This window comes from Mercurialis annua, linkage group LG7, assembly GCF_937616625.2.
Source record: "Mercurialis annua linkage group LG7, ddMerAnnu1.2, whole genome shotgun sequence".
Taxonomy (NCBI): Eukaryota; Viridiplantae; Streptophyta; class Magnoliopsida; order Malpighiales; family Euphorbiaceae; genus Mercurialis; species Mercurialis annua.
Genome location: NC_065576.1, coordinates 4,648,192 through 4,673,014, shown reverse-complemented (window position 1 = coordinate 4,673,014; position 24,823 = coordinate 4,648,192). Strand labels below are relative to the sequence as shown.

The 24,823-nt window shown below is 28.4% G+C and overlaps 1 protein-coding gene and 1 pseudogene across 1 annotated transcript; both read left to right on the top strand.

Annotated features, from left to right (window-relative positions):
• The first annotated feature begins 704 nt into the window (after positions 1–704).
• On the top strand, positions 705–6,397 carry LOC126656067 (cytochrome P450 81Q32-like). The gene is made up of 2 exons (XM_050350533.2): positions 705–1,726; positions 5,710–6,397. Exons 1-2 carry the CDS (start codon positions 842–844, stop codon positions 6,319–6,321), a joined length of 1,497 nt encoding a protein of 498 aa, XP_050206490.1. The 5' UTR covers positions 705–841; the 3' UTR covers positions 6,322–6,397.
• An 8,438-nt stretch (positions 6,398–14,835) lies between these two features.
• On the top strand, positions 14,836–19,786 carry LOC130014775 (cytochrome P450 81Q32-like; annotated as a pseudogene).
• Positions 19,787–24,823: the final 5,037 nt, after the last annotated feature.

Below are 24,823 nucleotides of genomic sequence, written 5' to 3'. Positions count from 1 at the left end.
AAAAAGTATAAAACTAACTAAAAAAATAAAATAGACCGGATACTAAGTAAAGAAAAAGTATAAAGTACAAAAATCTGAAACTGGATTAAGCCTATAATAACAAAAAAAACCCTAAAACAAGATAACTCTTTTTATTATTCTTTTATTAAGTTAGAATCATATATCACATAAGTTCTTAATTTGATGGCACATAGACATTTAGTCATAGAAAAGGAGCGCCACATTAGATTTGTTAACTGAGCATTTAACGGGGGAAAATTATACATACATCCGTTGCGCTATGTCATTCGTGCAACAAACCAATAATGCGTTAGCTATATAAAATAATTTATAATAAAAAAATAATTAAAAATTAACTATTGGCTTTTTTAAAAATAATATGACATAATGGTTGTATGAGATAAACACTCCTATCGCCATTAATTATTGATATTTTTAAAGTTCATGATTAAATTAAAAAATCACGTAGATTTCATGAATTTATGAATAACTTTAATAGATAAACAATACATTCATTTGTGCATTTTATATATGTGGATGATTTAAAAAAAGTAAATCATTATGTAAATATCAAAGATCTTGATTTTGAGTTATATATCTAGGAGCAGATATTATATAATAATCGATGAACAATTTAAACTTGTAAAGTTATTAATTAGTATCAAAATTTTATTACAATTATATTGACATTTTAATTAATAATTATTTTTATAAGGGAGAAGAGCACTTGTGGTAGAAATTGAATAAAATTTTAAAAATAATTTTAAACTCTATATCTATTTAAACTCTATATTCCTCATCCATTCACTCCATCACCAATAAATCAATAATAATCAAGAAAATGTTGTACGTTTTCCTTTCTATTCTAGTTCTTCTACTCTTTCTAGCTTTAAACTTTTACCAATCAAAATTACGCCGTATAAACCTTCCTCCTAGCCCTTTTGCCTTCCCCGTCATCGGCCATCTCCATCTCCTAAAACCTCCAATGCATAGAACTCTCTACCACCTTTTCCATAAACACGGCCCGATCATCTTCCTCCGCTTAGGTTCTCTTTCCGTAGTAGTAGTTTCGTCATCCTCCGCAGCAGAAGAATGCTTCACAAGAAACGACATCATTTTCGCTAATCGTCCGAGGTTCCTTTTTGGCAAATACATATCTTATAACTATACTACAATAATCCATGCACCCTTCGGCGACCACTGGCGCAACCTTCGTCGCATTAGCGCTATAGAACTTTTCTCCACCCATCGTCTTAATAAATTCGAAAGCATGCGAAAAGACGAAATCAAGAGACTAATGGTCAACCTAACTCGTAACTCGCTCCAACATTTTTCCAAAGTAGAGCTGAAATCAAAGTTTCAAGAGCTAACATTTAACATAATTATAAGAATGATTGCAGGGAAGAGATATTACGGAGACGACGTGAGTGACAAAGAAGAGGCCGAGCAGTTTCGGCAGATATTAAAGGAAACTGCGTCGTATGGAGGAGTAACAAATCCAGGAGATTTTTTGCCAATTTTGAATTGGTTGGATGGTGGTAAGTTCAAAAGGACTTTGATTAGATTTGCTAAAAGGAATGATGACTTCTTTCAAGGACTGCTTGATGAACATAGAAGGAAGAAGGTGAATTTAGAGAGTATGAATACAATGATTGATCATCTTCTTTCTTTGCAAGAAACAGAACCTGAGTATTATACTGATGAGATTCTTAAAGGGCTGATTCAGGTTAGTTCACGTACTCTACCACTTTACTGATATTAAACATTCTAACTCACTGGGTTATCGGTACTTACAGAAAAATCACTATGTTTCATTTTGTTATAAAATGGTCACTGAGATATATCTTTTGTTATAAGTGGAGGTTATTGCGGCGGATTCAGTTAAATTTTAATATAAAATAGTTACTAAATTTATCGTGAATTACAAAAAGGTCAGTGGGTTATAATCTTCTGGGAATTACGGCTTTCCACGTAAGCAAAAATAGTGTGTTTGAAGTATGAAAACGGTAAATTTTATACGGGTAACCTCCCGTTATAATCCAAATGCTAAGTTCAGTAATATTTTTGTAACAAAATGATATATAGTGACCTTTCTATAACTATAGACTAACCTACTAATCCAAGGTATTTAATATCCACCACTTTATTTAAATTTTATGTAATTTTATTTATATTCTTGTAAAAAGAAAATAGGTACCAAAATATCCTTAATTGCTACAAAAAATATTTTAATGGTAAATATTACCAATGAGTTACAATTCAAACAAAATGAATGTTGGGTAACATTTTATTAGGTTGTGAGTTCAATTTCTCTCACAAGCTCTCTCTTTCCTCCAATTATAAAAAACAAAATTACAACAAAATTAATTTTGCTGTTGAAAAATATTGTACAAAAATAATTTTAAAAATTGACGTCATTAGTTTAAATCATGAATTTGAAATTTATTATTTGGACAACTGAAAGAAATCAGAAATCTTTTATAAAATTTAATTAAAAATTAATTCAAAATATAAATTAAAAATTTTCATTTTGTTTTATATAACAGATTTTAAATATAATTACCATGAAGCGTACCAAGTATTTATATTTTTTTAGAATTGAATCCAATTGAATTGATTTTTTTATTTCTTTCAAAATTGAAAAGAATTAAAATTTTAAAGAATTAAATTTTTTAACCAAACTGAATCAATCGATTAGGTTAGTTTTTTTATCCGGCTATTTTCAATTCGTTTTACATTAGAACTTGACTAAAATTGTATTATGTTAGAAAAAACAATTTTTTTATTAATTCAAATCAAACCCCATCAGAAATTTTCAATTTTTTCAAAATCGAACCAAACCAAATTTTTTATTTTTCAAAAAGTTAATCTTTCAAATCAAGACGATCTCGTTAGCTCAGTCAATTTTTTCGATTCAAACAAAAAAACTAATTACGTATATATCAAATTGAACCAAAATGAAGCAATCTTTTTTGTATATTTAAAAACCAAATTCGAATTATTATTTTTTTTTGTATGAAATGAATGAAAGTTCTCGACATTTAATTTTTTAAACCAAATCAAATTATTTGCTTCAATTAGTTTTTAGATTTGTTATTTTGGTTCGGTTTATATTAAAATTTAAACATATGTCAAATATTGATATAATTATTGAAATTTTGATCAGACCGGTCAAAATTAAAATTATTGAAATTTTTAATTTTTTTTCTAGAGCCAGGTCATATATTGATTTTTGATACAACTAATTGAACCGGATAAATTTTAAAACAGTATATATAATGAGGTACTCATAAGAAAAAAAACAACTGAAAATATAGACTGTAGAAATGCTGTAAATTTGATTGTATAAAAATTGGCTTGGATTTTAGTCAAACCCAAATTTATTAAATTTTATAATCCAAACAAATCATTCACCTCAAATCTAAATTCAAATTTAAAACTATAGCTATTCAAATTGGGTTTTAGAACCTATTTGGATCAATTTTAGTGTATAATTTATTTCATATTATTTAATTTCAAAATGAATTTTATTTAAAAATTATTTGAAAATAAATTTTTATGTTTGGTTTTTGAAATTTTAAATATAAAGTTAATTTCAAATAAAATTAATATTGTATTTCTAAATGAATATTAATTTCGATCGAATTTCACAAAAATTATGAAATTCATTTAAATCAAACAAACTCTTAATAATTTTTTAGGGGCCTAATTATTTAAAAACCAACCACGATGATTTTGTTTTTCATTTATACCCTGATATAAAAAAAAAATAGTTGTACCCCTTTTTGGGTTTTTAGGTTTCACCTTTATCCCAGGCAAAGATATAATTGACGATTTAATTAATTTAAGAATGAAAACATTCAAAACAACTAAATATAAGGGTTATATTATATTTTTTTATTTGAAAAATATAAACAAGTCTTCCAACTTTAAAAATGTTCAAATAAATCCAGTAATTAATTAATTTTATTTTTTTTAAAAAAATTAATAAATTATTTCCGACAATCCACTCCGCCACAACGAAGGAGCTGCTGCTGCGCCTTCTCAGATCGGAGAAGGAGCAGCAGTTACTTCTCCGATGAGAAGGAGCAAGCTGCTCCTTCTACTGCGTCCTCGAAATTAATTTTTTCACTTTTTTGTATATTTTTTTACGGTCTTTAATTATAAAAAATTATTGATAATTAATATAACTTTAAATAAAAAAAATTATTATTATTTTTTATTTTATTTTTTAAAAAATATTTTTGTATAATTAATAATATTAACAGCTAATTAGAATATGGGTAAAAATAAAGATTTTTTTGAATTGAAATATAATTTTTTTTAAAAATAAGATTAATTTTTTTCGTACATCAGAGTATAAAAAAAAATTAATGTGGATCAGTTTTAAATAATTAGGCTTTTTTTAGATGAAAAATAACCTCAACGTCATCAACTTCTTGAATTTATTCCCACGTAAACATTAAATGAGCAGATGTGTATTAGAGATGATGGCAAACCCTAATTTGTAATTTATATGTGAGATGAGTTTTTTTTTTTTTTGGTAAGCCCATCCGGTTTTCAAGGCTTTGCCTTGACTAATCCGGATCCGACCCGCGTCGCGCATCTGGCATGGTGAGTGAGTCTTCCAGTGAGAATTTTCTGCATTCACAAGGACTCAATATGTGAAATGAGTTTTTAAACGTTTATGTCATGCCTTCTTTTCGCCAGCTAATTAATTAATTTATAATCCTGCTTTGCTGCAATTACTTCTAGCCGATCAGATGAAAATGTTTCCGTCAAATTTTTGCTGATTCATCAGCTTTGACTTTAGGCTAGCTATAGAGGTTTTAAAGGTTTACTGACTTTAGGCTAGCTATAATAGAGGTTTTAAAATATTATAAATTAATTACCGTACAATACTTTTAATGATTCCGGCGAGTTTTTAAAAATCTAGACAATTTATACATATACAACAACTGAATTTCACTCTTAAATTTTAAATTTCAGAAAATGAAAAAAGTCATATGGTAGAGAAGTTTGAAATGTCTCTTATTTGTTTATGTGACAAATATGAAGATGAAAAAAAAAAATTAAGCAAAAACAAGTTGCCACATAAACATAAATTAATCAGATTCTATTAGGAATATGCCGGAATTACTAAATGCATAGTACAATAACCAATTTGTAATGCTTTAAAGTTTGATGCGTACACCCTTAGCAAACAAAGAAAAAGGACAATAGATATTAATAGTTTTATCTAGGCCAAATTTTTAAAAAATACTAAACTCTTGCGATTTTTTTCCAATTGTGACCAAATCTTTTAAAATTGTAAATATAACCTGTTTTTCATATTTTGTAGTCATTTTTAAATCGATTTGATTTTTTCTTGTTATTAAACCTTTTACTATAACACAACACGTAAAAGTTTAATATATTATTTAGACTAAATCTTATATAATCTTATATACGTGGTTGTCATGTTGACAATAAAATCGGTTTGATTCGAATTTGACTATAAAAAGAACATAATTTGCCAAAATGAATTATGTTTGCAAATTTTAAAAAGTTTGTTCATATTTGACAAAAATCGCAAAAATTTGGTATTTTTTGAAAGTTTAACCTTTTATCTACTATGTACTAAAAGGATTTTAATTTTCTTTAATTAGAAAGAAGAATTCTCAAAGTCCTCTTGATACCTAATTGTAGTTACTATCTTCTTGTATACAGATCATAATATTTGCAGGAACTGATACAACAGCAGTAACAATGGAGTGGGCAATGTCAAACCTGCTAAACCATCCAACCATATTAAAAAAGGCTAGAGATGAAATAGATAAATATGTTGGGAAAGAATGCTTACTAGATGAATCTCATCTTCCTAAATTACCTTATCTTCAAAACATCATTTCTGAAACCCTAAGGCTCTATCCAACAGCTCCACTCTTAGTCCCCCACATGTCATCAGATGATTGCAAAGTTGGAGGATACGACGTACCGCGTGGCACAATGCTATTGGTTAATGCATGGGCTATCCATAGAGATCCAACACTATGGGATGATGCTACTAGTTTCAAACCTGAGAGATTTGATAGTGGAGAAGCTGACCTGGAAAATAGACTGATGCCATATGGTTTGGGTAGAAGGTCATGTCCAGGGGCTGGGTTAGCTCAAAGAGTGGTGGGTTTGGGTTTGGGTTCGTTGATTCAATGCTTTGAATGGAAAAGAGTGAGTAAGGAAAAAATTGACATGTTAGAAGGTAAAGGAATTACTATGCCAAAAGTTAAACCATTAGAGGCTATGTGCAAAGCACGTCCAATCATGAACATAATTCTCTCTTGACAAGTTTAAGATTTAAGTACTTATTATGATGTTTATTGTCTGCTTATCAATGTAAACTAGCCTTTATATTACCAAACTTTTGCCTTCGATTTCATTTAATACTGAAAGTTTAAAATGTATTAAATGATTATAAGGTTATAGATTAGTTAGTGTTTGTAATTTGCATATTGGTTATCATAGAAAATAATTGTATTACAAACATTTGTATTATTGGGACATAGTGTTCTCCTCCTATTATTCGCATCATATATGTTACTTTCCTGATGGTTTCGCTGTACCTGGATCGAGTCTCTTTGATGCGCATGCAGTCGAAAATATGATTAGAATTAGCCGGATCGAATGAGTCTAACAATGCTTCGGTGCTTTGAGCTAGTTTTTGGGTTGACCATTAATTTTCATAAAAACTCTATTATGAAAATTAATGTTGTAATGGTAGCTGTTCATATAGTTGGGTGTAAAATTGACTCCTTTCTTATTAAGTATTTGGGTGTTCTCTTATTATCTTGGGCTTATGTAACTGAGTGTTTTAAATCTCGTTTGGCTTTATGCTGAGTGATTAAGAAAAATGGCTCAAACTTTACAAAAATACTCTTGGATGCTTTGTAAACTCAATGGAACTTTTGAGATTTAGCTAGGGCATTGCCTAATTTGGCTAGAAGGTTATAAAAGGGCCTTTTTAGAGCCACACTACCACCCACCACCTACCATTTTAGCATGACAAAAAAGACACGAAGGGCGTCGAGGGGCGATCTAACAAGGGAAAGCTTGTGACGACGACATCGTCATCACTTAGCCGAGCCTGCAGCCATAACATTTTTTTCCATTTCATGTAAGAGAACTTTGAAGAAAGAAAGGGCCGATGTTAAAAAAAAACAACTGCAGGCAAATCTTTGACAAAAAGCTAAAAGAAATAAAGAAAAAAAATGAGAGGAAGGAGACCTATCTATAAGGGAAAAAAGGAGAGAAAGCAAGCAGAGAAAACTAAAAGATGAAGTAAAAAATAAAATATATATTAACAATAAAACACACGCAATAAGACGAAAAAGGCAAAAAAAGGACACCGTTTGCCGCAACATGTTAGAAAATACGTAATACAGGGTGATATGGGTATTTAACTGTCGAAAATTAAAAAATCAATAATGGCAAGCACACAAAACCCAAGAAGTATTGGATAAACAAAGAGAAAAAAATTGTATAACACGGCCATCATGGGATAGATAGTAATACCTCCACAAACAAAAAAATAGAAGTAAAGATAAACACAAAGAAAGAAAAAGAATGCAACATGAATTTTTTTTCTTGGAGTTAGTAAACTAATAGTAAAATAAGTAATATTTTATTTAATATTTTATACTTTAAATATACAAACTAGAAAATTGACTTTTTAAATAAATCGATTGTAAAACAAATGTTTCATAAAGCGTTAGTAAATATAAACCGTATTTTTACAAATGAAAACAATATTTTTGCAAATGTTTTTGATCAAACCGTATTTTTATAATAATTTTAGTCAATGGATATTTTTAATAATATTTAGATGTTTTGTAGGTATTTTGTTTAAGGGAAATTGCAGAAAATGCTTTGTTTTTTAAAAATTTTTGTAAAAAATACTCCGTTTTTGAAAAATTATTTTTTTATCTTTTTTTCCAAAAATTTATTTTTTTACTCTAAAAATTTGTAAAAATACTCTGTAAACTGTTTGAAACTATTTTTAGAAACCGTTTGAAACTCTATTTGAAACTGTTTTTGGAAACTGTTTTCAAATTATTTTTTAATAACCGTTATAAACCGTTTGAAACCCTATTATAAACTGCTTTTGAAACGGTTTATAAAACAGTTAATTTTTTTTGGGAAAAGGGTCATTTATGCCCCTAACGTTTGACTCGAGGATCAAGTAAGCCCTCAACATTCGGAAAGGTTCAAATATGCCCCTAACGTCTTAAAAATTGAACAACCAGGCCCCTAATTTTGACAACCATGCCCCCAACGTCTCACTTATAAGTCACAATTAGGGTTTTGTTGTTCACTTTTTAAAACGTTGGGGGCATATTTGAACCTTTCCGGACGTTAAGGGCTCATTTGATCTTGTAGACAAACCTTAGGGGCATAGATGACCCTTTTCCCATTTTTTTTTTGAAACCGTTTGAAACTCTAATTTAAATTGTATGCGAAGAGTTTTATAAAACGATTTCAAATTGTGTTTTTTGAAACTGTTTGCAACTGTTTGAAACTGCGGAGTAAAAAAAATTAAATTTTTTAGGTACGTTTGTAAACTTTCAGTTTATGAGTTAAATTTTACAAAATTTTTTTAGTTTTTTTTTGGTATTTTGCTAAATTTTCTTTTGTTTAAAGATTTCTATTTTAAAAAAGACCTAGCCCTATAAGGACATTTATTTTAAATAACCCAGCCCTACAAGGACATTTGTTTTAATAAAACCCAGTCCGATAACAATCAACTCGTTAATGACTCCATAGACTTTACTGGTTAATGGCTATATACTTTAATTTGATCGGGATGGTTCGGTGTGATATAAAAGCTAATAAAATGTCCCATTATATTACTTTTTTATTATTATCACTTATTTTCTTTTTAACTTTTATTTTAATAAATTTAATATATATAACTTAATGAGTAAAGTTAATGATGTATGTATTATATTTTCAAAATAAAATTCTTTTTATAATATTTTTGATATATTCTTAATCTATATATTATAAATAAAAGTACATATAAGGGGAGAGACTACATTAATTTCATTAATATTTTATAAAATATATTATTAATTAAAAAGTTATTAATATAATTATTAGAGTTAGAGTTCTAATTAAATTAAACTACTTATAATATTATTTTTTAAAAAATATACATAGTATTAATTAAAATAAACTAAATTAAATATTTAATTATCTATAATTCTAATTAAGATAAACTACTACCAATAAACTACTATTTTAATTATTATTTGATATTTTATACTTAAATATAATTTATAAATTGTAGAAATAATTATTAATTAAATATGAATTTAAATTGATTTACAATAAATATAATTATCATTGTTTAACGAGTCATACTACGAGTCACGTGTGAAACATGTAAAGCGATATTAATATATGTAAAAATACAAAATTGACACGTAAATTAGAATGGAAGAAATAATAAATTTAATATATTCAAAGAATATGGTTATCAACATCGATACCATTCACCATTTATGTCCCAATTTTATAGATAAACTAGTAGAAAAACTTTTGCTTTGCTTCAGGACTAATCAAGTTAAATTTAAATTCAAATTTAAATTTAAACATAAATGTCTAGTGTAAAAATTTAAAAACATTATAAATAATAATAACACAATTAGTTTGTTTTAGTAATAATACTAATATAATTTTTATTTTTATAAAAACAACCATGATCCATCAAAATAAATTATTATTAATTTTACAGTCTTTGAGAGTCAGTATTAGAGAGGGATTAACTACCAAAATATAAATATGCAAATATAGATAATAGCTAGTTAGATTATACAATTATTAAAAGAATAGCTAATTTTTTAAAAATGATATATGATTCATTTAATTACATGTTCACATCTAAAAATAATTTATTAACAATATTATCAAAAAGAATAAAGCTTGACTTCAGTACAAAGGCTAAGCTAAATATATAGATGCACAATTATTTTAAAATAACTAGTGGTAATCATGTGAATAAATTAGTATCTAATTAGACATTTAAAGAAATAAAATTGCATTTGTTTGAATTTTGATAAATGATCCAAATAATTAATATTCTAGTCACTACAAATTTTTATAATAAAAATAACTATTTTAATATATAAATATAAATACAATTTTTTTTTTAGTTTCAAAAAAAAAACTGCCATATTCAATTATGCACTCCTTCTGTCTTATTTAAAAAGTCTCATATTTTATTTTGGAATGTTTTATTTAAAAAATTTCATTTTTATTTTTGAAATATTTTTTTGTTGAATTTCTCCTTTCATCGTTGTTTTAGTCATTTTAAAATAACTCTAGAGAAAATTTCACTATCATTAATAGAGTCAAAATATGAAAAGATAAAGATAATTTTTAATATTTTTGTAAAAACAGATGAGACTTCTAAAATGAGACGGAGCGAGTATTTTTTTTATTTTTAAGTGAATTTTAATATAATTTTTTATAGTTACATACTAAATTTATAAATAAAAAACTTATTTCATATAAATTAAAATAAACTAAAAAAATTTCTAAAATAAATTTACAAAAATTTAAAAGTTACGTGAGCTATATTTATTATTTTATCCTTTAAATCAATAAAGATAGTTTTTTTTTTGTAAATCACCATTTTGTTATGAATAAAATCTATATTAAAAAAAGTTTTATGAATTCATAAGATTTTTATGGATGGACATTGAACCTACAGAATCTTTGACTGTTTTGTAAATTAAAAGCCAAACATGGCATTTTATAACAATATTAGTGAGATTTTACTAAAAGAGACACTAAAAGATCTAGATTTATTGAAATTTGTCTTGTAATTAAAGTAAAAAAGAAGGGCATTTGAAAAACAGTGACCATACTAAAATGACAAAATAAAAAATTATCAATTTTGGATTGGTTTTTGTGTAAATTAATAGATAAAACATGCCCTCTTATATCAGATATGATATCAATTTACAAAAAAGGGCAAAGAAAGGCATATTGATTCATTGGTATTTCTGATGTTAATGAAACAGTGAAGGGCAAAACAGTAAGTGAACCCAAACGGTTCACTTTTATACTATATATATATAGATGTTATTTTAAATGTTTTATTTTAACTAAAACATTCCACATATAAGCTTTTTTCAGTTTAACTTAATTTTTTAAATATACTATAAAGTATTGGATATAACAAAAGTATAACTTATCCTTAGGTTTCTGTATTTTTAATTTTTTTTATTACTTGATCCCTAAATATTTTTTTACTTTAGTTATTTCCTTTACTTTTTTTTAATTTTCTTAGTTTTTATACTTCTGTTTTTTTTATTTAGTTCATGTACAGATAAAAGAAAGTATTTACTTAATCTTTTTAAACTTTCATTTTGTGTTTTATTTCATCCCTAATCCACTTTTAAAGGACCAAATCACTGCAAAGTTTAATTGTAAAGAGATCAAGTAAATAAAAAGTGAAAAGTATAAGAACTAACTAAAAAAGTAAAATTTCCCTAAAAAAAACTAAAAAAGTAAAATAGACTAGAGATTAAGTAAAAGAAAAGTAACCACCGCAAACCCTAACCTCTCTTCTCTCCTTTTTTTTTCTTCTGAAAAAACCCTAGTCGTCTATAGTTCTTTATTCGATTCTTCTTCGGCTGCCGTCAATGGTTTAGGTAACGCCGTTGACGGTAGCCATCTTTTCTTTTATGTTATTTTAATTTCATATAGTATAATAAATAGCCAAAAAAAATTCATTTTTTTGAGGGATTAACATTTATCGACGAAGCGCAAATCCAATTCAAATTTTCATAAATCAAAAATCGAAGATAGATTGGAAATCTTTCAACAACAAAGATGAAATCGTTCATGGGCTATAATACTTTCTTTATTGTTTTAGTATTGTATTTTGTTTTGGAAATTTTATTTTGTCCTTTCCATATGAAGGGTTTGTTGTCCTTTTTATGTAAAAGGTTGTTGTCCCTTTTTTACGAAGGGTGTTCATGTGTTGGTTGTATGCGATGTCACAGCTGTAAATTCTGATTTCATAAATCAGTTTGCAGGTGATGGTGAAGATTGAGTGAAGACGGCACTTTATTATCGAAACAGTTAGATAATTTATTTTTTATTTTCGTAAGTGAATCTGCAAATCAGACAGCATATGTCTGTTCCATGTCAGGTCATCGATTTTAATTTTTGAATTTCCCCGAATTTCTTACAAATGTAACTTTTTCATATTTGATTAATGAAGTTTGAGGAATTCTAAAAAAAAAAAAAAGTAAAAGAAAAGTACAAAAATACAAAACCTGAAGATAGATTAAGGGCTAATAATCACCCATGGACCCTCAACTTTAGGGGTACGGGCGCTAAACCCCCTGATGTTTAAAAACGGGCGCTAAACCCCCTAAGTTTTGTGTCGGCGCTCACAAAACCCCCTAAGCTCCAAATATGACGAAAATACCCCTGGCGCTGTTTTTTCAGTCAATTCTCAGTCTTAAAAAAAACTGACACTGCCATATCATCTGACACGTCAGAAATATACTTTAAAAATTTCAAACACCCAAAATACCCTTACTTTAATTTAGAAAAAGACAAAAAAGAAACAAACCAACCCAATCTAATCTAACCATTTGATTAACCACAACAACCAACCCAACCAGCACTCCCACCTAACCACCGCCGCCACCCTACCACTGCCGGAAATTTTTTTCGGTCATCTTCTCCGAGCGGAAGATGACCGGAAAAATTTTCCGATCATCTTCTCCAAGCGGAAGATGACCGGAAAAAATTTCCGGTCATCCCTAAGCAAGGATCTGTTCTTGGAACAGATCCTTGCCGGATCTGTTAACAGATCCCAGTCGGGGATCTGTTCCAATAACAGATCCTTGTTGCTGTTCTTGGAACAGATCCTTGCCTGGATCTGTTCCCGGATGACCGGAAAATTTTTTCCGGTCATCTTTCACTTGGAGAAGATGACCGGAAAATTTTCCGGCAGTGATGTGGCGGAGGTGGTTGGGTTGGGGTGGTTTGGGTTAGAACAGGTGGTTGGATTTTGGGTTGAGTTTTTTTTTTATCAGATATTATATTTAGGGGTGTTTTGGGTATTTTTTTTTTGTCTATTGATGACGTGTCAACTGACACATGGTGTCAGTCAATTTTTTTTTTAAAGACAGCCGCCAAATAAAAGACGGCACGAAGGGTATTTTCGTCCAAAAGGGCCATGGTGAGCGCCGACACAAAGATTAGGGGGTTTAGCGCCCGTTTTTAAACATCGGGGGGTTTAGCGCCCGTCCCCCAAAAATTGAGGGGCCATGGGTGATTATTAGCCTAGATTAAGCATATAACAAAAAAAACATATAATAAGACAACACTTTTTATTACCTTTTTTAGTAAGTTAGAATTATATATCACATAAGTCCTTAATGTGATGGCACGTAGACATTTAGTCATAAAAAAGGAAGGCTTAAGATAAAAAAAAAATCAAATCTTTACGACTTGTTATAATTTAAATCAAACCTTTAAATTTTTCAAATACTAACTAAATTGCATTTTGTTGTTGTAATAATAGCCAAATTGATGGTCGGACTTGTTGTTTTCAATTAAAATATTAGACCATTATTATTTTTATTGTATAATAATATACTAAAAGTCACAAAAAGTGACAAAAGAAACTCAAAAAATTTCACATAAAAAATACAATTTGACTATTATAATAAAAAAAATGCAATTTGACTATTATTACAAAAATTAAAAGGTTTGGTTTAAATTGCAACAAGTTAAAAAGGTTTGAGTTTTTTTTCCATTAAGCCAAAAAGGAACACCACATTAGATTTGTTAAATGAGTATTTACCGGAGGAAAAATTATACATACAGCTGTTGGGCTATGTCTATCGTGCAACAACTAATAATGCGGTAGCTATATGAAATGTTTTTTGATAAAAAAAATTAAAATATTCACTATTAGCTTCTTGTAAAAAAACATGACATAATGATTATATGAGATAAACACTCCTATCGTCAATATTTATTGACACTTTTTAAAGTTTATGATTAAGTTGAGAAAATACGTATATTTCATAAATTTATGAATAACTTTCATAGATAAATAATACATTAATTTTATCCTAGTTGTGCATTTTATATATATGCATATCTTAAAAAAAAGTAAATCAATATATAAAGGCTTAATCATAAAAAAAAAAAAACCCTACCTTTTAGCCCCTTTTTAATTGCATTCTGACGTTGCAATTTTGTCAGGTGCACCCTAATTCGCACCTTTGGGTTTCAATTTCACCCTCAAAATCGAATTGGACTCTTTTTCACTCGGGAAAAATTCATAAAAACCCTTATAAAGTACTCGTTTGAACTGTTTTTCACACAAAAAGTTAAAAATGGATGACTTATTTTAACCTTTTCCAAATGGAGAAGAGATTAATTTAGTACTTTAGGGTGGAATTGAAAACTAAAGGTGCGAATTAGGGTGCAGCTGGCAAAATTGCAACATCAGGGTGCATTTAAAAAGGGGCTAAAAGGTGGGGTTTTTTTGGGTGATTAAGCCTTATAAAAATATTAAAGATCTTGATTTTGAATTTATATATTTAGGAGCAGATATAATATAATGATTGATGAACATATTGAACTTGTAAAATTATTAATTAATATCAAAGTTTTATTACATTTATATTCATATTCTAATTAATAATTCTTCTTTTATATAAAAACGAAAAACACTTATGGAAAAAATTAAATAACATTGTAAAAATAATTTTAAACTCTATATCTATATAAACTCTATATTCCTCATCTATCCACCCCATCACTAATAAATCAATAATAATCAAGAAAATGTTGTACGTTTTCCTTTCTATTCTAGTTCTACTCTTTCTAACTTTAAACTTCTACCAATCAAAATTACGCCGTATAAACCTCCGATGCATAGAACTCTTTACCACCTTTTCCATAAACACGGCCCGATCATCTTCCTCCGGTTAGGTTCTCTTCCCGTAGTTGTAGTTTCGTCATCCTCTGCAGCAGAAGAATGCTTCACAAGAAACGACATCATTTTCGCTAATCGTTCGAGGTTCCTTTTTGGCAAATACATATCTTATAACTATACTACTGTAGTTCAAGCACCCTACGGTGACCACTGGTGCAACCTCCGTCGCATCTGCACTATCGAAATGTTCTTCACTCATCGTCTTTATAAACTCGCAAGCATTCGAAAAGACGAAATTAAGAGACTAATGGTTAACCTAACTCGTAACTCACTCCAGGGTTTTTCCAAGGTAGAGCTAACATCAAAGTTTCGAGAGCTAGCATTTAACATAACAATAGGAATGATTGCAGGGAAGAGATATTATGGAGATGATGTGAGTGACGAAGAAGAGGCGAGACAGTTTACGCAGATATTAAAGGAAACTGCGTCGTATGGAGGAGTAACAAATCCAGGAGATTTTTTGCCAATTTTGAATTGGTTGGATGGTGGTAAGTTCAAAAGGACTTTGATTAGATTTGCTAAAAGGAATGATGACTTCTTTCAAGGACTGATTGATGAACATAGAAGAAAGAAAGTGAATTCAGAGAGTATGAATAATACTATGATTGATCATCTTCTTTCTTTGCAAGAAACAGAACCTGAGTATTATACTGATGAAATTATTAAAGGGCTGATTCAGGTTAGTTTACGTACTCTGCCACTTTATGAATATTAAACATTCTGACTCACTGGATTACCAGCAGTTATAGAAATATCACTATGTTTCATTTTGTTATCAAAAGGTCACTAAGATATATCTTTTGTTGCAAGTGGAGGTTATTAGGGCGGATTCAGTTCAATTTTGATATAAAATGATTACTAAACTTATCGTGAATTACAAAATGGTCAGTGGATTAAACCTTTTTGAAATTATGGCTTACCTCGTAAGCAAAAACAGTGTGTTTAAAGTGTGAAAACTGTGAGTTTTATACGGGTAACCTCTCATTATAATCAAAATGCTAAGTTCAGTAACTTTTTTGTAACAAAGTAATATATAATGATCTTATAGATTACCCATTTTATTTAAATTTTATATAATTTTATTTATATTTTTGTAAAAGAAAAGGTTCCAAAATATCTGTAATCACTACAAAAAATATTTTAATGGGTAAATATTATCAATGAGTTATAACGCAAATGAAATAAATGCTGGACAACATTTAATTAGGTTGTGTGGTCAATTTCTCTCACAAGCTCTCCTCCTTTTATCAAAAACAAAATTACAGCAAAATTAGTTTTGCTATTGAAAACTTATAAAAATAATTTTAAAATTGACGTCAGTCAATTTATATGAATTGCAAAATTTGAGAAAAATTGACTTACATTTAAAATCATCAAATTTATTATTTGGATAACCAAAAGAAATATGAAATCTTCTATAAAATTTAATTCAAAATTAATTCAAAATTCAAAATATAAATTAAAAAATTTCATTTTATTTTATAAAAATTTTGATTTTAAATATAATTACCATGAAGCTTACCAAATTTTTGTATTTGTTTTAGAATTGAATCCAATCGAAGTAATATTTTTTTTCAAAATCGAAATGAATTAACATTTTAAAGAATTAAATGTTTTAAACCAAACTAAATCAATCGATTGGGTTAGTTTTTTATCCGGCTATTTTCAATTTTCTTTTTTTGAGAATAATGAAACTTTCATTAATAGAGAAATAAAAATACAACTTGATTAAATATTAAATAAATCAATACATTCAAGAAGTATAATAATAGAATTTCAATAAAATAACAGAAAATCATATATAATTTCTTCAATCGCATTGACGGAGCTCTTTGAATATGCAACTCGGCGATCCGGTCGTTCCACTCGAAGGTTATTTTAAACTATAAATCGACTCTTTGGTCTTTGAATGAGTCTGATTGAGAGAATATTAAAAATAAGATTTTTACTGATAACACTTCAGATCTACACTCCGTTGATAATTCCATCAAGGAAATAGTAAAACCCATAAAGGGTAAGAGCCAAAACTCCACAAAGGAAGACATAACATCCATAAAGGAAGAAAGAAAAATACCAACAGATCTCAGATCTGTGATTATTAATGCAAAATAAATTAAATACGAGATTTGAACGAAAAGCGAGAAGGTGAGGAGGTGATTCTGAACCAAAAAATAGCCAAAATCACCTCATTCTTGTTGCGACTAAGGTTTCTTAAAAGAAAGAGAGTTTAGAGAGATGACATAAAATCTAATATTTGGCTATTTTCAATTCAGTTTATATTAGAACTTGACTAAAATAAGATTATGTTAAAAATAAAAACAATTTGTTTTATTAAATCAAATTCAACCTAATCAGAAATTTTCATTTTTTTCATAATCAAACCAAACCAAATTTTTTATTTTTCAAAAAGTTAATCTATCAAATCAAAGCTATCTCGTCGGCTTAGTCAACTTTTTTGAACCAAACAAAAAATAATTATTGTATAATTTCAAATTGAACCGAAATGAAGCAAATTTTTTCGTATATTTAAAAACCAAATTCGAACTATTTTTTTTTGTATGAAAATAAATTTAACATCTCAACATTTAATTTTTTTAAAACAAATCAAATTTATGCTTAAGTTAGCTTTTGGCTTTGTTATTTCGGTTCGGTTTACATTAAAACTTAAACATGTGTCAAAAATTGATATAATTATTATAATTTTGATCAGACCGGTCAAAATTGATATATATAAATTTTTTTAATTTTTTCTCTAGAGCCAGGTCATATATCAATTCTTGATACAACTAACTGAACCAGCTAAATTTTAAAATAATATATATAATGAGGTACTCATAAGAAAAAAAAAACAACTTAAAATATATAGACAATGCTTTCAAATCTGTAAATTTGATTGTATAAAAATTGGCTTAAATTTTAGTCAAATCCAAATTTAATAAATTTTATAATCCAAACAAATCATTCATCTCAAATCTAAATTCGAATTTAAAAACTATCGCTATTCAAATTGGATTTTAGAGTCTATTTGGATGAATTTTAGTATATAATTTGGTTTTGGTTTTTTAAATTTTAAATATGAATTTAGTTTTAAAAATAAAATAAAATAAATATTGTATTTCGAGTGTAAATGCAAATTTAAATTATAAAAAGTTATTTAAATTAAACACGTATCTAATAAAAATTCAATTGAATTTCATAAAAACTGTGAAATTCATTTAAATTAAATAAACTGTGGAAAATAATCTCAACGTTATAAAATTCTTGAATTTATTCCCACGTAAACGTTAAATGAGCGGATGTGTATTAGAGATGATGGCAAACCCTAGTTCAAGCTTTTATGTCTTGCCTTCTTTTCGCCAGCTAATTAATGGCTTTAATTGATTAATTTATAATCCTGCTTTGCTGCAATTACTTCTGGCCGATCAGATGAAAAATGTTTCCGTCAAATTTTTGTTGATTCATAAGCTTTGACTTTAGGCTATATAGATTTTAAAGGTGAAAAATCTCTCATATATATTTTTTGGATAATTGATTTTGAAAGTTACCATATTTTCTCCTATTTACAGTTTAGAAATTAAATTTCAAAATATTATAAATTAATTACCGTACTATACTTTTAATGATTCCGGCAAGTTTTTAAAAATCTAGACAACGTATATGTATACAATAATCAAATTTCATTCTGAAATTTTAAATTTGAAAAAAAAAAAACATTCACATGGTAGAGATATTTGAAATATTTCTTATTTGTTTATGTGACTAATATGAAGATGAAAAAAGAAATTAAGCACAAAAAAGTTGCCACATAAACATAAATTAGTTAGATTTTATTAGAAATGTGCCCGAAATACTAAAAAACATAGTACAATAACTAATTTGTAATGCTTTAAAGTTCCATATGTCGATCCTTGGCAAACAAAGAAAAAGGACAATAGATATTTATGGTTTTATCTACTATGTACTAAGAATATATATCTTCTTGAACAGATTATCTTGATACCTAATTGTAGTTACTATTTGTACAGATTATAATATTTGCCGGAACTGATACAACATCCGTAACAATAGAATGGGCAATGTCAAACCTGCTAAACCATCCAACCATATTAAAAAAGGCTAGAGATGAAATAGATAAACAAGTTGGGGAAGAATGTTTACTAGATGAATCTCATTTTTCTAAATTACCTTATCTTCAAAGCATCATTTCTGAAACATTAAGGCTCTATCCAGCAGCTCCACTCTTAGTCCCCCACATGTCATCAGATGATTGTAGAGTTGGAGGATACGACGTGCCGCGTGGCACAATGCTATTGGTTAATGCATAGGCCATCCATAGAAATCCAACACTATGGGATGATGCTACTAGTTTTAAACCTGGGAGATTTGACAGTGGAGAAGCTGACCTGGCAAATATAGACTGATGCCATATGGTTTGGGTAGAAGATCGTGTCCGGAGGCTGGGTTAGCTCAAAGAGTGGTGGGTTTGGCGTTGGGTTCGTTGATTCAATGCTTTAAATGGGAAAGAGTGTGTGAGGAAGAAATTGACATGTTAGAAGGTAAAAGAACCACTATGCCAAAAGTTGAACCATTAGAGGCTATGTGCAAAGCACGTCCAATCATGAACATTCTCTCTTGATAAGTTTAAGATTTAAGTACTTATTATGATGTTTATCGTCTTCTTATCTATGTAATACGGGTCACTAATTAGCCCTTATGTTACCGAACTTTTGCCTCCAATTTTATTTTAATACTGAAAGTTTAAAATGTGTTAAATGGTTATAAGGTTATAGATTAGTTAGTATTTGTAATTAGCATATTGGTTATCATAGAAAAAATATGGGCTTTTTACACAAATAACCTACATTGCCCACTTTATAACTTTTATACGGGTGCAGGTTTGGATTTTCTAAACTACCATGTGCGGATTGAATTATAACTTTTATACGGACTCTATATATTAAACCCTAACAGCATACAAATCATAATTTCATTTATTTTCTCTCTCCTCATCATTCAATTCTCTCTTCCTCTCAGTTATTCCTTTCTTTTTTTACCGTTCACCGTCTTCCGCTGAGCCGTCCTCTGTTTCTCCGCTCCTCCGTCATCGTTCTCATCATCATCTTCGTCAACGCCATCATCTCCTCGGCTCATCGTCGTCATCTATTTGATTTCAGATCTATAATTTATTAATTGTTCTTCTTCTTCTTCTTTTTTATTTTTAGATCTACAATTTTTTTACTGTTTTTTCACCATTAAACATGTATAGAGATTATATTTTAAGAATATAATGCTAATTTCATGTTATGTAATATAAATTTATGGTTATATGGAATAAATTTTTGTTATTTCTGCATTTTTTTGTGTTTGGTTGTATTTCTGTGTTTTTTATTCTGCAGTTCGATTTATTAATGATGGTTGATTGCTGAAATATTATAATATTACAGTGTTGTTGATTTTATGTTGATTTTGTGTTGATAATCAGTTGGTATTTCCTTAATTTTAACATTCAAAAAATTTATTCTAAAAAAAAAATTAGCAAATTAGATAATTTTGTGCGTGAACTAACTAAAAAAAACAAAATTTAAATGAGATTAGATAAGGATATGTTAGCATTATCATGTTGACATGTTGTTGATTTCTTGTTGATATTTTATCGACTGTCACAATTTTTCAAAAAATTATATTTTATTTTATTCCATATGTTGATTCGTTGTTGATTTATTGTTGACATTATGTTCATATGTATTTCAACTTTTTTTTATTTTCAATTTTATGTTGACATGTTGTTGATATACTGTTGATAACATGTTGACTTTTCAATCATTGAAAGAAAAATAAACTTAGTCTTAAATTGATGTATTAATGAGCTATTGATATGTTTTTGATAATATGTTGATTGTTTTTGACTTAAATCAATCAATGTTCTCATTTTACAAACATCTTAACTAAATTAGCATTAATTGTGATTCGTTGTTGATTTATTGTTGACATTATGTTGATAAGTATTTCAACTTTTTTTGATTTTCAATTTTATGTTGACATGTTGTTAATATATTGTTGATAACATGTTGATTTTTCACTCATTAAAAAAAATAAAGTTAGTCTTAAATTGTTGTATTGATGAGCTATTGACATGTTTTTGATAATATATTGATTGTTTTTGGCTTAAATCAATCGATGTTCTTATTTTACAAACATCTTGACTAAATTAGCATTAATTGTTGATATCATGTTGACATTATGTTGATAACTTGTTAATATGATAGTAGTAATTCTACGAAAGAACAAAAAAGGTACAAAATGTTTAAAATAAATGAATCAGATAAAGATATTAGCAGAGTAAGTAATCAAAACAATATGAAAAAACAACAACAATAATTCAAATAAAAAAATAAAATTATTCTTACATATAAAAATAAAAATATATTAAATAAACACCAACACAACAGTTCACAAATTAAAAAATTCTATTTTAAAATATATTTTTTCCTCAATTCTCTTTGCAGCTGCACAGTTTCTTCAAAATCACTTGTATAATTGTTTTGCGTTCCACCTCTCATACCTAACTAAATTTCGACAAAGACGGTTATGATACAGTTTCATTTCATCAAACGGAAGTTTATTTCACAAACAATATTATTTTATTTGTCAATGTTAAAATAAAAGGAATCAGTAGATATCAACATAATATCAACATAAAGTCAACATAAAATCAACAACACTGTAACATTACAATAATTCAGCAATCAATCATCATCAACAAATCGTTCTGCAGAATAAAAAAAACGCAGAAATACAACAAAACACAAAAAAATGCAGAAATAACAGAATTTTATTATATAAAATCACAAAATTATTCTATAGAACATGAAATAAGTATTGGATTCTTTAAAGACTCTCTTTATACATGTTTAATGGTTAATCAACAGTAAAAGATAAACAAATTACAGATCTGAAAATAAAAAAAAAGAACAAAAAATTTCAGATCTAAAACTAAAAAGATAAAAGAAAGATGGCGCAGCGAGACAAAGGCGGAACGATGGAGGCGAAACGGCGAAGGCGGAACGACGAAGGCAGAACGGCGGAACGGCGAAGGCGGAACGACGAAGGCAGAACGGAGGAGGCGGAACGACGGAAGCGAAGGAGCAAAAATCGTGAAAATTATCTTTTACAACTCAAAAGAAATCGTGGAGAAGAAGAATGATTGAGAGAAATAAGAAAAATCGTATAAAAGAAAAGAATTTGAAGTACAAGTTATCAAAGTAAGAAAATGAGGTAGGTAAAGTAAAGAATTGGGTTGGGCCGTATAAAAGAAAATAGTGGCTGAATTCCTGTATTTTATATAAAAAGCCCAAAAAATATTATATTACAAATCTTGTATTATTGGGCCCGAGTGTTCTCCTCCTATTATCCGCATCATATATGTTACTTTCCCGATGGTTCTGTTGCAGCTGGATTGAGTCTTTTTGATGCGCCTACAATCACAAATATGATTAGAATCAGCCGGATCAGATGATACTAACAACAATTCGAAGCTTTGAGCTAGTTTCTGGGTTGACTATTAATTTCAATAAAAATTCTTTTATGAGAATTAATATTGTAGAGTCTGGTCTACTGTTAGCTGTAGAGATAGTTGGGTGTAAAATTGACTCCTTTCCGATTACGTTTCAGGGTAATGGCAGTGGCGGCTAAAATTCATAGGGTTCATTCTTTTTTTAGTTATTTTTTTGATTTTTCAGTATTTTATGATGACGGTGGAGTTGATTTGTGTGTGTCTTAATTTTATTTGTTTTTTTTAAGATTCACGTCAGCTTCTGCTAACTGAGTGAGTTAAAAAATAGACAGAAGGAGTTTACTGGCTTCTAAATCGAAACTTAGACAATTGCGGAATGAGAAGTTTTATTCAGGGGGGCGAATTTTATTTAGTCAAACAATTTTTCATTCCGTTTCGTTTAATTATTGTTTTAGAATGTATGATATATCATTTGATCCAGTCTTAAAATAAAGCCATCATTAGTCCTTGTTAAATTTAAACATTTATTAGTTATATTAACTTTTTTATAGTTAATTTGTATATCTATACTATATATAAAAGCACGGATGGGGGGGCGGGGACAGGCAAATTTACTGAATAATCCTTTTCAGTTTACTACTAAATAAAGATTTTATAGTCATTAACTAATTAGTTATTTAATTAATCACTATTGTAATTAAAGTCCTAATTAGAATAGGTAGCTAAATTATCTCCAATTTAGTTTTTAGTATGTAACAAATAACTAAATTGTCTCCAAATTAGTAGGAATACCTATCTTTTAGTTTGATTGAACTATAAAATTAAAATATTGTATTTGGTCAATATATTATTATTTAAATTTCTATCTTATTATTTTTAAAGATATTAATAATAAAATTAAATTAATTATTTAATTATGGTTATTATAAAACCAAAAAAAGAATAAATTCAATATGGAAAAAAATTCAATAACCAAATATATTATATTTACTTTTACAAAAATTCTTAACTAATTTAATATTAATTATAAATAAAAAATTAACGAGTTACGTTACGAGCCACGTGCATAGCACGTAATGCGAAACTAGTATTTTTAAAAGATTTAATAGATATTAATAATATATTTGTTCTTGTTGGATAAAGAATTGATTGAATGATTTTTCTATGCTAAATAAAAGCTGAATAGATTTTCCGTAAGAGTTAAAGGGCTGAAATAAATTTTTCACCAAAAACCAATTCATTTTTTTTATTTTTTTGGCAAAAGATGCAAAAAAACTTTTTAAGTATTTCAAAAAGGCTAATCCCCCGAAAAAACCCCCACCTTTGGTCCCCAATTCAATTCTACCCCCACGTTGCAAAATCTTCAATTTTGTCCAAATTACGACCTTTTGACATTCAATTGTACCCTGAATGAGTTTTTCCTGAATTTTTTGCCAACTAGGCTGACATGTCACCCATTTCATTGCAAAGACCCTTTTACCCCCGCTGACTCATCGCTGAGTTGGACAAACCATGGTTGGGTCCTAAATCATTAACAAAACGGTGTGTTTTGATTTTAACCTAACTTTTCACCCTTTCTTCCCAAACCCTTCTTCTCCAAATAATATATCACCGTTTACTGAAGCCCGTCACTGAAACCCTAACGAACTGTGAGCAAAAGATGTCGAACATCTCACATTCAGAATCGTTTTTGAGGCTGGAAAATGTCGCTGACGATCTGTTCAATCTTCCTCCGACAAAGGAACGCGGTACATGCTGCCATGGAAGGTTGTATCTCTATACTTCATGGACAAAAACAAATCCTGCGAGAAAATTCTGGAGATGCTCGAAGTCAAAGGTAAGAATCTAAACCAGTACATGCGAGAAAATTGAGGTTTAGAATTGCTGAATTCATGCTTAGTGGAAATGAGTTGAGTATAAACAAAAGTAGGGTTTGTTTTCTTCTTCAGTTATGTGTAGCTGCAAAAATATATTTATGGGTTGTTCAATTGATTTGTGGGTTATTTTATTTGGTTTGTGGGTTTTTGTCATTGATTATTTGTTGTTGAAATTTTGGGATGAGCATTAATTTATTTTTGTATCTTATGTGCTAACCAGACACCTGAAGACTGTGGTGCATTCCGCTGGTACGACGATGTGGTGTCGGATGAGCACATATTGAAGTTTGGTATCTTGTTGGATAAAATTAATGGACTGAAATATGAGGTTGCTGAACTGACATACACAATTAGGCAATTAGAAGCGGCACGGGAAAAAGCAAACGTGGCTGTTACGGAGTTAATAGAAGAAAATGACAG

Coding starts and splice junctions, on each gene's coding strand:
- LOC126656067 (XM_050350533.2), top strand. CDS start 842: ATGTTGTACGTTTTCCTTTCTATTCTAGTTCTTCTACTCTTTCTAGCT. Junction 1,727..5,709: donor TTCTTAAAGGGCTGATTCAG/GTTAGTTCACGT, acceptor TCTTGTATACAG/ATCATAATATTTGCAGGAAC.